The 15,529-nt window shown below is 37.9% G+C and overlaps 1 protein-coding gene across 1 annotated transcript in view; it reads right to left on the reverse strand.

The window, feature by feature from the left end:
* Window positions 1-2,926, reverse strand: part of LOC103596227 (palladin-like) — a 196,507-nt gene extending 193,581 nt beyond the window's left edge. Inside the window, exon 1 of the mRNA XM_008579817.1 lies at window positions 2,013-2,926. Within this exon, the coding sequence (XP_008578039.1) occupies window positions 2,013-2,926 (914 nt within the window). The remainder of the gene's footprint in view (window positions 1-2,012) is intronic.
* Between the last annotated feature and the right edge of the window lie 12,603 nt (window positions 2,927-15,529).

A 15,529-nucleotide genomic window follows, 5' to 3' on the forward strand; every position in this document is an offset into this window, starting at 1 on the left:
GCGCCGCCGCGCTTCCCAAGTGGCGCACTATCGCAGTGCGCCACCGGGCCGGCCCATGAATGTACGTATTTCTGATGAAGAATTGCTTGTTCCCAAGATTGGTGGGTTGTTAAAAATCTAAATAGAATCTGAAAGAAATACTCAATTTTATTTCTATGAGAGGCAAAATGATAAAAAATAAATTCTTTATGGAAAGAAAGAGCACAATAAAATGCTGAAATTTCAGAAGGAGAGAAGAGACCTATATTTACTAGAGGTGGGAAAGTGGGGGAAGGGAGGTTAGGGAGTAACTGAGTAAGGGACACAAAGAATTATTACAATTTTCAATGATAACATGCTAATAATATTGATTTGATCATTACATACTGTACACAAATTCTCATAGTCAACTCTGTACTCCATAAATATGCATGATCAATTATGTTTCAATTCAAAAAATAAGTTAAAAAATTTATGGAAAACATATAAATACAGAATTTTAGAATGACATATTTAATTAAATAAACAGATTAAGAAGTTTTTTACTGCCCCCTGCTGTCAGTTTCTAAGAGAAATATTGTAACAGTAAAACTACTGGAAAAACTGACTCAAGGTAAATTAGTTGAACAAATTGTTTGGGGGAAAAAAAATTGCCTGCCTTTAATTATACCCCTTTCAGCCAGTATTGCTACTGCTTACTTCATGTTTGCGAGTAATGACTTGTCAGTCTAAGAAACGAACACCTGCAAAGTGTGTATTAACGAATGTAGGGTAAGAAGTATAGCAACTTTTGTGATTAGTGAAATGCTGTTAGTAAGAAAGTACCAGTATTCCTATTTTTTAACCAGTATGCCTACTTTACCATTTTTCCAAATTAAGTAATTTAAATGTAATTTTTTGTATTTACATGATTTAGGTAAAGCATTCTTCATGAATGAAAGCAAAACTCTCAAGATAAATGAATGCATGGCTAATTTGCTTGTAATATAATTCTGACTTGAAATGATATTTTTATTTTGGCATACAAAATTAAGAAATGAGAAATGAAGATAACAGGTAACACTAATGTAGCAGTTACCAGGTGCAAGGCACTGTTTTTCCCCCAGCTATTATTTTATTCAACTAACATAAAATAGAGTAAGGTAGGTATTTTTATAATTACCATTTCACAGGTGAAGAAACTAAGTCATAGAAGTATAACGTAAACTGACTAAGGTGGAACATGATCAGAAACCCTGCAGCATGACTCCAGGGCCCGTCCCTTTAATTTTTTACTCAAGAGAAGACATAAACTCTGCAACTGAGGAGGAAGAACTTACAGAAATTATACGGGACATGGTGGTGTGTTTATTGACTCTAAGTGCTCACTCATTTCATTGTTATTTTTTGCTGTACCCATGCTAGAGCCTGTGTATGAATAACAGACCTGAGGTGCTCCTAACTTGGCTTATCTGTCTTTGTTAGAAAAGCTCTGCCTTCCTTGATTGTGTCACATTGAAGGTGTGTGCCTGTGACTATCTTTACCAAATATGCGCAGATTTAGCCCATGCCTCAGACTGAATTATCTATTTGGGGGCTAATCTTAGGGTTGGTCTCTGCACACCTGTGCTTTTCATCTCTGAACTTCCAGACAACATCTAATTTTAGCTATGTTCTCAACCATCTTCAGCTACTTATACTCAAATATACAGACACTTTTCACAGTACTTTGAATAAACAGGTTTCACATTTTGTTTCCCTGGCCGCCATTAATTCCAGAGGCCTACAGAACAACCTGTTTAGGCTCCTCTTTCCTGTTTAAGTCCTTTGCCTTCTCTCTGAGTCAGTAGCACGAAGGGTCCATGACGACGAGTATATCCCACCAGGGACAACAGGCACAGCTAGTATTTGCAATTCTGGGATGCTTTTTCCTGCAGGTTCTTAGTAAAACTCTACCTCGGTCTCCAGAGGGCAAGAAACCTTTCCTCCTCCCACATTAAAGTAACAACAAAAGTCAACACGAGCATTGGCTCTTCCTAATAAAAAGTTCTTACCTGACTCGAGGAGTTGGGCTTCCGGTGACTCTGCACTCCAGATGAACTCGACTTCCTTCCGCTACTTCCTGGCTCCTCAGCTTCTGGGTGAACCGAGGCGCGGAGGGGAAGCGAAGTGCATTGTGGGGCGGCGGGTGAGAGCCGCTGCGGCGCGACACCGCCACGCCCCGGCCCGCCTGGCAGCAGCGCCTGGCCTCGGGCGACTTGACCTCTGCTTCTCTCTCCTGCTGGTCTTCGGTGGGGCTCTGGCTGGCAGAGGCACCGATCCGGGCAGGTGGCTGATTTTTAGGAGACAGGTACCCACTGTCTGGTGATGAGGACTCCTCGTTGGGACTTCTGTTTCTCGGCTTTGCCGCTTCTCTAAATATGGATGTCAGCTCCTCGATCAAATGAGCTGCCTTGTCACACAGCTGGCTCTGGGGGCCAGCCGTACCTGGACGTGCCGGTTTGGGCTTCACATCTGTGTTGGGAGTTTTTGCACCCCGTTTTTCAGCCTTTCGGAGGCTCCGGATGTAGCTGGGTCTGGCAAGCAGGGGTGATATGGCAGGTTTCCTCTTTGTAGAGGGTGAAGAGAAACTCTTAGTTTGTTCTTCTGCCAGAGGCTGGATGGGTGTTGGCTTGTTATCCTGAGGTCTTCCTGAAGAGGTTTGTTCACCCAGTTTGGTCTCCTTATGGGAAGGATTTTCACAGAAGCTTACAGGAGAGGTATTGAAAATCTGCGAGATCTCCTTTTCTGAGTCACAGTCTTCTGTTTCAGAGTTGGCTATGGCTCTCCGGGCCAGGTCAAGGCTCTTGTTTATCTCCTCCTGGCTGAGAAACGCAGATAGCTCTGGGAAGAGGTCAGCAGTCTTGCTTTCTTCCTGCATGTCTGATAGGGAATCATGGAAGGAGTCATGGGAGGAAGTCTCTGACATGTTGGAGCAGTCTTCATATACTCTTTGTGCTTAACAGGAAGGCCAGAGGCACTGGAAACCCGTTTTATTCTTGTGTTCTGAAAGACAACACAGAATTGTCATTCGTAGTAATGATTGCTTTTCTAGTTTATTATAAAGCCACTAATCTACGAATTGGGAGAAACATTAAACAAATATATCAGTTTTTCCTTTTCTATATGTTGGAAGAAATATCAAGTATACTTGTGTTCATCATTTATGATTTTAATTTAATATGTGCCCTGTGAGTAAATATCAAGTATCTCACTAACCAGTATTGAATAATTAAAGAAGATATTTGCAATAGGCACTAGCAGTATAGTAGGGCATTTTGTACTTCTCATAGGCTCACTTCACTCTTCTACATACTTCATTAAAGTTCTAATTTTTATTAATGTTATAATATTAGTATAATATTGATATTTTTAGTAAATCTGACTCTGATCATCTGACCCCAAACCGCAAAATAAACTTTAATAATTCCATTTTTTGGTTTTCAATGAAATATTTTAAACTAGTTTTAAAATATTTTAAACTAAATATTTTAACCAGGCCGGCCCTCAATGAAATATTTTAAACTATCATCTCATCCATTCTTTGTGTCCAGTCATGTTCATTCATATTCATTCATTAGTAGGTAGTCCAACAGATAGTAATGGATGGAGTTTGGATATATTGTCCTCCAAGAACTTATGTGGAAATTTGATCCCCAGTGTGGCAGTGTTGAAAGCTGTTTAAGTCACTGAGGGCAGATCCATCATGAATGGATTAATGCTCTCCCTAGAGGGAGCTGGGGGGGGGCAGGTAGTGAGTGAGTTCTCGCTCTATTAGCTCCTGTGACAGCTGGTTGTTTAAAAGACCCTGGCACCTTCTCTCTCTTTCTCTCTCTCTCTCTTTCTCTTCCTCTCACCATGTGACCTGCTTCTACCCATCAGCCGCCTGCTGCTTTCCACCATAAGTGGAAGCAGCCTGAGGCCAGCACCAGATGCAGCTGTCCCAGAATTGTGAACCAAATAAACCTGTGTTCTTTATAAATTGCCCAGTCTCAGGTATTCTGTTATAGCAACACAAAATGGACTAAGACAGTAATAACCACTCATTAAGTTTCAGGTGCTAGATGAAAAGATGTACTCTAGACCAAGGGTTGGCAAACTTTTCTGTAAAGGTCCAGATAGTAAATATTTTTTTTTTTGTCCTTTTTGTCTTTTTTCGTGACCGGCAATGGATCGCAACCCTCAGTGTCGCGCCCGTACCGGACTGGGACCGGCAACGGGATTGCAACCCTTGGTGTTGCGCCTGCACCTCGCTTAGCCAGTGAGCCGCCGGTCTGTATGTGGGATCCGAACCCTCGGCGGGAGCGCCACCGGACCAGCCCCAGATAGTAAATATTTTTGACTTTGTGAGCTGTACAGTCTCTGTTGTAATTACTCAGTTCTGACATTCTAGCGTGAAACCAGCCATAGACAATACTTAAATGAATGAGCATAACTCTATGCCAATAAAACCTTATTAACAGACACTGACAACTGTATTTTATATAGTTTTTAAGTGATAAAAATATCCTTCTTTTGATTTTTTTAACAACAGTTTAAAAATGTAAAAAAAAAGAGCATTTTTAGTTTGCAAGCCATACAAAAACAGACAGTGAAATGGATTTGGCTCAGGAGCTGAAATTTGCTAACTCTTGATCCAGACTGATGACACAGTCCTTATGTTCAAAGAATTAAAAATAATGTGGGGTGTTTAAATGGGGAAGATGGAGAAGAAATTAAACAAATAATATAAAATTTTGACAAAGCTTTAAAGAAAACTAAAACAAACTTAGGAGTTATGAGAACCTAATTTAATCTTGAAGAACATTTGAGAGAACTATGTGGCTTGCACAGGACACTTATATAGGAATATCACCAGAATACATAAAAAGGTGTTTCATTATCTGTAGAATAATTGGGCAGCAATTTAGATTCCACTGTTATTTTGAATTGAATATTATGAGGTAATGACTCTCCTGTTACTCTAAATGTTGCTGTTCTTTTCCTATATCTTGTTCATAGACTAACAGGAAGGAACATCTAGAAAACTTCAGAAGAGATCTTTGCCTCAAGATTGAGTCTAGAAGTCAATAAAGAAAGCTTCCTGGATGTGGTGAATCTTAACTTCGTAACTTGCATCAGGAGTAAATTTGGTGGGATGTTCCCGGGGTATTGTGTGTCTTATGAGCATTGAATTGGGCTGCTTGTTTATTTATTTATTTTTTTTCCTTTTTGTCTTTTTTCGTGTCTGGCAACGGATCGCAACCCTCAGTGTCACGCCCGTACCGGACCGGGACCGGCAACGGGATCGCAACCCTCGGTGTTGCGCCCTCACCTCGCTCAGCCAGTGAGCGGGAACCGGTCTGTATGTGGGATCCGAACCCTCGGCGGGAGTGTCGCCGCGCTCCCCGCGCTCCCAAGCGGCGCACTGTAGCAGTGCGCCACCGGGCCGGCCCGGGCTGCTTGTTTAGAAGCAGCTTTCCATCTATAGAAATCTCTAATTTCAAAAGGCATTATGTAAGAGTTGAGAGGGGTCCCAGAAATCCAACTCCAGAATCTACCAACACATAAGATGCAGTGATTTGTAGAATCTGTTGATTCAGCAGAAGATATTTAATCAGAGATCCTAAAACTCAGTGTTAACCAGCCATACCTTCTTTAATTGTACTTTTGTGTCAGATGTCTTCTTAGAAAGATTGGTTACTTTGTTCTGCCAGAATTGTGAGATTCTGTATGTGTTAGTCCTGCTCTACCTACTAAACCATATTTCCCACTTTTCTTCAAGTAAATCCTACAAGTTCACTACAGTGGTCGCATCATTGTTCCCATCTTTATCAACCCAAATATTCCTCTAATTCCTTCGTCCTGTCTGTGCTCCAGGATGAACCCATCCTGACTGCTGTCCAATTATTCCAATACAGGCTGTATATGGAGAAAAGTTACATTTGGTGTATCTTGAATACTTGATTATGTTTTGCTCGTGAGAAACAGGCAGTTACAGTACGATTTTGAAAAGGCAAAATAATGGCAAATATAAACAAGTATAAAATTAATATGCATTCAAGATTTTATATAACAAATTAATTGAGAAAACCAGTAAGATGTTACAATCATTTCAAAGGCGATTCTGAAGACCAGACACATATGAAGGTAATCAGGATTGCTGAAATGAATTTGCTAATATATTTGAAACTGGTTAATATCTATAGAGCAATAAAATGTAATGTTTGGAATCATTTATACAGAGTGAAAATCAATAGTATTTCTACTAGAAAGAATCATTTGCTTATCTATGTATAAGTATACTCTGCATTGCTATCAGATTTCTTCAACTTACAGAGTTGTATCATTGACTAGTTAAAGACAATGAAAGGTTTAGACCCCTATAGAATCAGATGACCCTGAAGGTCCACCGGAGCCCATCCAGCATTCCCTCAAAAGAACACTGCTTACTACTTTGTCTTTTTCAAAGCCATTTATAGTTTGTCCTAACAAAGCAGGTTGGTTTCTCTTAGAACAGAGCTCCTAAATATGATTGGCCCCTCAGTCAGCAAATATAGATAACTTTAGGGGAAGCCAGTGCCAGGATCAGCTCTTACAATGTATGAGATCACGAGTCACTAGGCAACATAAAACCAGAAGACACATGAAGATGGGACAGGAAAAATTCTTGGCTGAAAGAATGTGTACTGAAGGCTAACAGACCATATTTTCACTTCATGCAAAAAATTATTTTTCTTTGGAAGAGAAGCTACTGTTTTTTTGGCCTGAGAGAAATTCAGTTTTTGTATTGAACTCAGTGATGAGAGAGATTGGGAGACATTTTGTCTTAGCCTACCCGGAATAGGCTAAACTGAATATCCAAGTAGATAATCGAAAAACATCTTTGATTCTTGAAATGAGTAACTTTTGAAACTTAAGCTGGGATAGATGTACTACACAGAAAAGAATTAACCATTCCAAATGTATTTATCTACTGCATACCAAGCAGTGTGCTTTGGAAAGGGGATAAAACTTTGAAAAAGACAAGGTTTTTTTTCCCCTCTTGAACCTAATAGTCTATAAGAGAATGATAAGTAATAAGCACATATGATTTAGTGTGTTAAGAGTACGAAGAAAGAAAAACAAAGTGATATGATAGCACCTAGAAGAATCATCAGGGTTAGGATCAGGAAAGCTTTTATGGAAGAGTTAAAGCCAAAAGAATGATACATGAAAGATGAGGAAGAATCTGGCAGGTAAAGAGGATATTGGCAGAAACATATACAAAGACTTGGTCCTAGAGCAAGCACGGCAGACTCGGGTAACTCAGCTGAACAGAAATCTGTCTGGAGATGAGAAATAAGGGTAGAAAGCAAGAGTCAGTTCAGACAGGGCCTGGAGCCCTCTGTGTGGAGAGCTTGAATTTTATCTTATGGGTAGTTGGGAGGCAAAGAAAAGTGTTATATCTGTTAGAAACATCACCAGAGTTGCATTTTCAAAAGATAACTCATTGCAGCCTGGCTTGAGAACAGAGTCAGGGGAAGAGGAAGACAAGATTGAAAGCAGGGCAGTCCACAAGGAGACTTTTACAGTAATCTACAGGTTGTGTACATTTGTCATTGTTTTATTTTTGGTTGCCATCATCTGAATCCCTTCCTTAGTTTTGGATAATTCCCAATATTATTAGCCTCAGTGAGAAACTGAGCTCACTTGTAATGGGAAGTGAAATCTCCAAATATTTCCTTTCCTAGCTCCTTGGATCCTGGGTTCAAGTCTAGGCACATGACCTAGACTTAGCAATTAGATGCATCCATCTTGGACTTTGAAGTGAGAGCTAACGATTCAAGGAATTAGAGGGTCCAGGGAGAAACCATTCTGGCAGCTGGACTGATAGTAGCAGCAGAGGTAGTGACATGGAGTGTCCAGGGGCAAAAGTGGTGGCTGTGCAGAAGGGATCAAAGGCTGTCAGTGGAAGCCATGGTATGGTCTGTTCAGCTTTGGCAGCAGGGGTAGCCACACATGAACACTTTTGGCTGTGGTCTCACCTCCAGCATAGATTTCAGGTCTCATTCTGTGAGTTGCTACAACTCCTATCAATTATTCTCTTTGTACTTGGATTGGCCAAAGAATACTTCTGTTGCTTGCCATTAAGGAACACAATTGATAGTTGATAAAAAAGATGATAGAGGTTTGAACAAGTGACATTGAGATGGAAAACAGTGTGCTGAACCAATAGAAGATAGGAAGGACAGAACTTGGTGGTTGATTGAATGCAGAGATGATGTTGAGGCAAGATTACAGATTTCTTACTTTAACAGCAAGCTGTTGGTGCCATTAACTCACATGACACAAGTGAAGGAACAAGTTTTGAGGAAAAAATAAGCTTAAATTTTTTTTATAAGAAAATGATATTTATTTCTTAGAGTTTTGGAGGCTGGGAAGTCCAAGCTCAAGGGGGTTCATCTGGTGAGGGCCTTCTTCCTGGTGAGAGCTTTCTGCAGAGTGCTGTGGCAACACAGGGAATCACATGGTGAGGGCTGAATAAGAGCACATAAACATGCTTCTTCCTTTCCTTATAAAGCTGAAAATAAGCTTAATTTCGATTTGAGCCTTTTGCATTTGAGGGACCTCTGGGACCTCTGGTGTTGATGTCCAGAAGGCAATTTGGGATGCTGGTCTAGAGCCCCAGGAGAAGGAAGAGCAGAGCTGGATTGGGACTTATTAGCCTATCAGTGGCTCTTTAAACCATGGGCATGCATAAGGTCATTGAGGAAGAAAGAGGGAGTAAAGAACAGAATTCTCCAGAGAGTCAGAGGGAAATCAGGAGAGTGGGGTGTCACAGAATCCAGGAAAGAAAATATCTCATGAAGGAGGGAATGCCTTGTTGATCTTTTAGCACCATTGGCCAAGAACACTTAGCACCATTGGCAACAGCAGTTTTGGTGTATGCAATGGAGATAGAATCCAGATTGCTATGGAAGAAAAGGAAATATAGATTGCAAGTACGGTTGACAGTTTCAAAAAGTTTGTAGAAAGGAGGACAGACAGAAGGTAGTAGTTGGACAAAAGCATGGAATCTATTGAGATGATTTTTGTTTTGTTTTTTTTAGGATGGAGTACAGGAACATGTTTCAATGGTAATGCAATTAGTCAGTAGAGAGGGAGAAGCTGAAAATACATGTAAGAAAATGGGGATAATTTATAGACCAGGTCTCCAAGGATGTGAGAAGAAATGGGTTATTATAGCACAAATGGGGTGTTCAGCTTTAGGTAGGAAGGTGGGCAGTTCTTCCATTATCAGAGAGAGAGAGAGAGAATATCTTGATAAATTTGTAAATGAAAGAAAGGAGAACTCCTACCTTGAGACTTCTGTGCATTTGAAAGTTATGAGGACAGGAGATAATTTGAAATAGCTGGAGTAGAGAAAGGGAGAAAGTTTCCTAAGAAGGATTTATGGGCAAAGGTGAGGGCTCAGTTGAAGTTAGATGTGATGTATTTATAGAGTCATTAATCTGTGTGATTATGCAACTCTTTCTACCAGAGCTCAGCAGTCCAGGTGAAGATGTAGAAATAGATGATCCAGATTTCAACATGCAGGTAAGATGGAAGGAAAATGAGCAAGATTGTTGAGATTGTTGGCAAGGGAGAGATGGACTCTGAAATCTATGCTGTATTGGAACTCATGGGTAGGAGTTTGAACACAGAAAGGTTAAGGGACTGGAGACTCATTGAAAACAAAGGAAAGGTATAGTGAAAATGACTAAGTAAGAGATCCATAAGTATGTATTAAGATAGTGAAATGACTGAATTGAGTATTTTAGAGGGAGAGATTTCGTAACTGCATTTTTTCTGACTTTTTTCATTTTTTTCTGATTTATTTTTTAATTTTATTTTTTAAATTTTTTAATAAAAAATAAAATTTTTTACCTTTTAATTTTAGTTTTTATTAAGGTATAATTGATAATTAAAATTGTATATGTTTAAGGTGTACAATTTGAGATTTGATAAATTTATACATTGTGAAATTATCATCATGATCATGCTAATCAACATATTTATCACCTCAGATATTTAAGATTTTCTTTTCCTTTGTTTCTCTTTTTCCTTTTTTTTGGTGATAACACTTAAGATCCACTCTCCTGACTGCAGGTAGAGTGTGGTCATGTGGTTGTCTGTGCCTAAACGTTTTGTAAAACAATGTCAGAGGTGAGTAGTTTGTTTAACAGAGATTGTATGGCTCACAGAGCCTAAAATATTTATTCAGACTTTAACAGAAAAAGTTTGCCAATCCCTGCTATAGAAATTTAGCTATCCAATGAGTCCATATAACATACATAAAAACTAATAATGGTGATGACGATCCTGATAATGATAATGGCTAACACTGGACTGTTTACCATAAGGTAGGCATTGTGCCAAGAGATGTTATGTGGATTATTTCATTTAAAATCTTCATGACAGGCTCCAATTTTGAAAGAAGGAAATTGAGGCAGAAAATCTGAGTAATAGTGCCAAGATTCAAGCCCAGGCAGTAACGTCAGAGCTCATGATCTTAACCATGCACTTTGCCACTATCACATTATAGTTTTTACAACCAAGAACTCTAAGCAGTATATCAGACTAATAAAACTGTGGATCAGAAATCTGAGTTCTGCTGTTAATTCAATGATATTTTACTGCAAAATAAACACAACACAATAAATGTTAAAACTTCACAAAGAGCATTATATAAGGAAGCTTAAAACAAGTTTCTGAATGTTGGAAATATTTTCAATTCTCATTTTTAAATAGGGAGTGTTTGCCAGAGGCAGATTATCTTACCTGCTTATTAACTTATATTTTGGTCTTAAAGAGGCGCCATCTGACGGAATCTAGTTGTCAGGATTAGGTGTAGCTTAAAAACTGTTTGCACAGTAAAAAAGAAAATAATAGCTTTATGGCATATCTGGTTCAGATTTAATTTGCAACCCAGTTATTGCTGCTGGAACATGCACGTGGTCTAGAGAAAGTGCTCATTCAATGTGGAGGAATAAGGGAGGTTTCCAGGTGGCCCAAGCTCACTGGAAAATTATGCTTCAGAGATTTTTGTGTCAGTCAACACCCCAAAATTAAAGGGTCGTGATCAAAAGAAATGAAATGTGACTGCAAACATCTCCATTATTTCCCTGAGATTTCATGTTTATGTCAAGCAGTGTTCTTGGCAATGCTATGCTTGTGTGATAGACACAGAAAGTGAAATAGACTAAAAGACCTACTTATTCTGTTTTTAATGAGTAAAGAGGAAGTGAGGTAAATGCCAAAACCATTAAAGTGTTTCTACTTTAGTAAGTAGCACTGAAAGATTTTGGAATTTTGAGGAAGAAAGCCTTCTCTTACATCTTTAAATCATCCCTGCCCCTACCTCTACCCTTTTCTTCCAAGGAATTTGAATTGCCTGAATTTCCTCTTTTTTCTTTTTCTCTTCCTTGTCTTGTTCATCATCTCCATCATTAGTAGTTTACTTAATTGTTATCTCCCCTAACACTCTCATAAGCCACAATTATTGTCTAATTTCTTTGAATTTGTATAATTCAAGGTTTTTCCCCATGGGAGATATGGCTCTTCCTTGGCCTTGCCCATTTTATAGTCATGCTTCCTATCTTCCACTTCCCTTTCCTGGAATGGTAAATTAGACATAAAATCAATTGAAGAACTGCAAGGGAAGCTTCAAGGAGGACAAAGGTGAGCCAGGCATAGCTTCTCTCCTTAAACAATCTTAAAATCCAGTAGAAGGGATTAGATAATTCCATATTCTTTCATGTCTTTATGCCTTTGCACATGCTGTTCCTTTGACTTAAAGTGCTCTTCCCTTCTTTTTCTGTTTTTCAAACTTTAGTTCATCCTTGAAAACCTTAAATTTCATGTCTTTTTGGTGCTTTCTAGGATTCCCCAGTTAATATAATTTGCTCCTTCTTCAGAGTATAACTCTTTGCACAGTATTTTATTATCTCATTCATCTTATTAAATGATAAATATTTGTTTAGAGAACACTTTCCTTATTAGATTGTGATACCACAAAAGCAGGAGCTGTGACTGGCATTTTTGTATGGCTAATACTAGCACAGTATCTGGATCATGGCAGATGACGGGAAAAACTAAGAACTATCTGGTATTTGAAATGAGGTTTGAATCCTGGATAGGATTTGACAGGAGAAGGAGCCACACAAAGAAAGACAGGAGGCCAGAAATGTTCTGTCCCCTCCCCTCAGTCTCAGCCACCCAAGTCAGAGGCAGCATTTCTCTGGGACATGCTCTCTTTGGTGAAACATTATTCTGCTCCCGATCCTGCTTTTTCACTTGCCTTATCAATAGTTACTCATCGCCTGGATTCTGTTTTCTGGTAAGAACTTGACAGAATAATCAGTGCCATATGTTAATGCATACAATTAACATATAACTATAAATGCATACACTTAAAATATACATTACATGCTCATTTTACTTATACAAAACAATCATAGGTCAGATAGTGCATTTAAAAAAAAAAAACCTGCCGATTAAGATACTGATTTTTATGTTTTTTGTTACCCTCGATGAAAATTTTTCATGAAAAATTTGGAACTGTGAAAAGTTTATTATGTTTTCAGCAATCCTACTATTAGATAATGAGAATTCTGTAAACTTTGATGACTCCCTTTTTGACATGGACACTAGCAAGCTCAGGGTTAAATTTTGAGTCACAGAAATGCAAATATTTTCAGCTCAAAATATTTTTTGCTTTCTTTCTCCGTTGTCTTATTCAGTGGGCATCTATTAATTGAATGCCTATTATGTACTAGGCTCCTCTTTCACAGGCTGGAGACATGGCTATGAGTAAAATGGATTCTCTGCCCTAAGGAGATAACATTTTAATAGGAGAAAAGAAAAAAGCAGTAAATCGGAAAAAAAATTAGGTTCTGCATTTCTTATACTTGGTTTCATCTCATGTCATTTCTTAATTGATTCTGTGCGATCATGCTATGCTCTTATTGCACACAACCTCAAATTATCATTGAGAGTTGTTAGGGTACAAATAAAATAAGATAAAGTAAAATAAAATGCACATTTGCATGTTAATGTTGCTGTCTGCAGACCACGGGTGTTTTGGAAGGCACACCCTTGGCAGGTGGGGTGGTGACACTCACAAGGGGAGGACATGCTTATGTTAATGATGCTTTAGGTTCTTTCGAATTGTACCAATGAAGCAGCTGCTTGTGTCACCACCTCATGGCTCTCTGAAGACTCCCAGGCAAATTTTGATATTTATGCATAATGCCAAACACTTAATCTTAAGCAAACTTTTGATGAAGCAAAGGTTTGAGAGAGTTGGCAAATACTCTGAGGCATTACAGATACCCATCCATCTTGAACTGTCAACAGGCAGCTCATCATCATCTTGGCTATCCCAAGCAAATATTGCTTTCAAATGTAAATTTTCACGAATTCCTATTTTGTCAATTCCCTGTGCATATTTAATCCTTTCTTAAGAAATTTAATGTCACTTAATTTATAGATTATTTCTAGTTGTCATATTATGGTTTACAGCCTCTCCCTAAATATCATCTGAATTCTGTTATACTATAAAATATAATATAAAATGTCTAGATAAGCTTTCATTGAGAATTTCATAATTGGAATGTATATCACATATTCTGACATGAGTAATTTTATCATCTTATATTATTTTGGTGTTACTATTCTAGTATTTTGGAAAACATTTATTTTTGAATTCATGAATATATAATATACATATAAATGTATATGATTTACATACATGTTTGAATATACAAATGATATAAAAGATAAACAAATTTAGAAATTATGAACAATTGCTTTCAAAGTTGCTGACTTTTGGGGATAGATGATCTGAAAACCTTATCTGTAATATGGAGGAGAATCTTCTACTTTGTCAATCAGAAAATACTTGTGGGAGACCCCCATCATGATACCCATGAAGCAAGGAACTATTAGCTGATAAAATACAAAAGATTTAGTTGAATTGCAGGGACTTGGGGAAGACAAGGCATGTGCACGAGAAACAGCAGAGTCTAGCAGAAAGAACTGAATTACAAACAATAAAAGCTAGCCTTTCCAAGTTTCATCCTTTCACACAGTGGTCCATTTAACCTTCAGAGCATTCAATGGGGTAGACATTATATTTCTATTTTATTATTTCTATTGCCCAAAATTAAAGAATATAAACATTCAATCCTGCATTTAACTGCAAAGTTTCCTTTTTCCCCTAGGAATATTAAAAGTAAGTACTTTAAGAATTTAGGTAATGGGGAGAGCTTTTGCAATCTGTTTGTGGATTATATTGTAGAGATGTTGAAGGGCTACTACAATTTTGGAAGAAAAAAATGTTTTATGTTAGAAAAAAATCTGGCAGTCACCAAGTATCACTCAATATCCCACACCACATGGGTCAGGCACTTTAGAGAGTCCAGACAGGGGTAGTAACATTTCAGTAGTCATTTAAAAATGCATACATAGAGAGAAATAAATATATGAAAAACAGTTGGAAGAACATGCACCAAACAAGACTCATTGCCTCTGTGATAGGGCTTGGACAGTGGTGGGGTTGAGGGGTGGAGCATTCAGGAAAATGTTTTGTTGCTATTTCATATTCTTTGAAAAGAAGAGTTAAAATTATGTGTGGTTTTTAATTTTAAATTTTGTATTTTTATTTCTATTTTTTAAAATTTAAACACTTACTAAAAAAGTAATTAAATCTTGGTACAAAGATTCAGCACTAAAATGTATTTTTACATTTTTTTTAATTGTGGAAAAATGCACATAACAAGCAATATACTAGCTTAACCATTTTTAAGTGTATAGTTTAGTGGCATTAAGTATTGATGTGCAACCATCACCACCATCCATCCACAGAACTCTTATTATCTTGCAAAACTGAAACTCCATACCTATTAAACAATAACTTCCCATTTCCCTTTCCCCAGGCCCTGGCAACCACCGTTCTACTTTCTCTCTCTATGTGTTTGACTGCTCTAGGTGTTCTATAAAAATGAACTCATACAGTATTTGTCTTTTTGTGACTGGCTTATTTCACTCAGCATAATGTTCTCAAAGTTCATCTATATTGTAGCATGTGTCAGAGTTTCTTTTCTCTTCTAGGTTGTAAAGTATTCCATTATATGTATATGGCACATTTTGTTTATCTATTCATCTGTTGAAGGACATTTGGGTTGCTTCCACCTTGTTTCTATTGCAAATAAGACTACTATGAACATGAGTGTACAAAAACCTCTTCAAGCACCTGCATTCAGTGCTTTTGGGTATATACCCAGGAGTGGAATTGCTGGATTGTATGTTAATTTTATTTTTAATTTTTGAGAAATCACCATACCATTTACCTTAGAGGCTTGCACCATTTCACATTCCCACCAGTAGGGCACAAGAATTCTAATTTCTCTATAACCTCACCAGCACTTTTTATTTTCTGTTTTTATTCATTTTCTTTTTTTTTTTTTTTTTTATTGTTGCTTTTGTAGTAGCCATCCTAATGGGTGGGAAGGGGGGGAATGGGTAGATT

The sequence above is a fragment of the Galeopterus variegatus genome, unplaced genomic scaffold, assembly GCF_000696425.1.
Source record: "Galeopterus variegatus unplaced genomic scaffold, G_variegatus-3.0.2 Scaffold1962, whole genome shotgun sequence".
Taxonomy (NCBI): domain Eukaryota; kingdom Metazoa; phylum Chordata; class Mammalia; order Dermoptera; family Cynocephalidae; genus Galeopterus; species Galeopterus variegatus.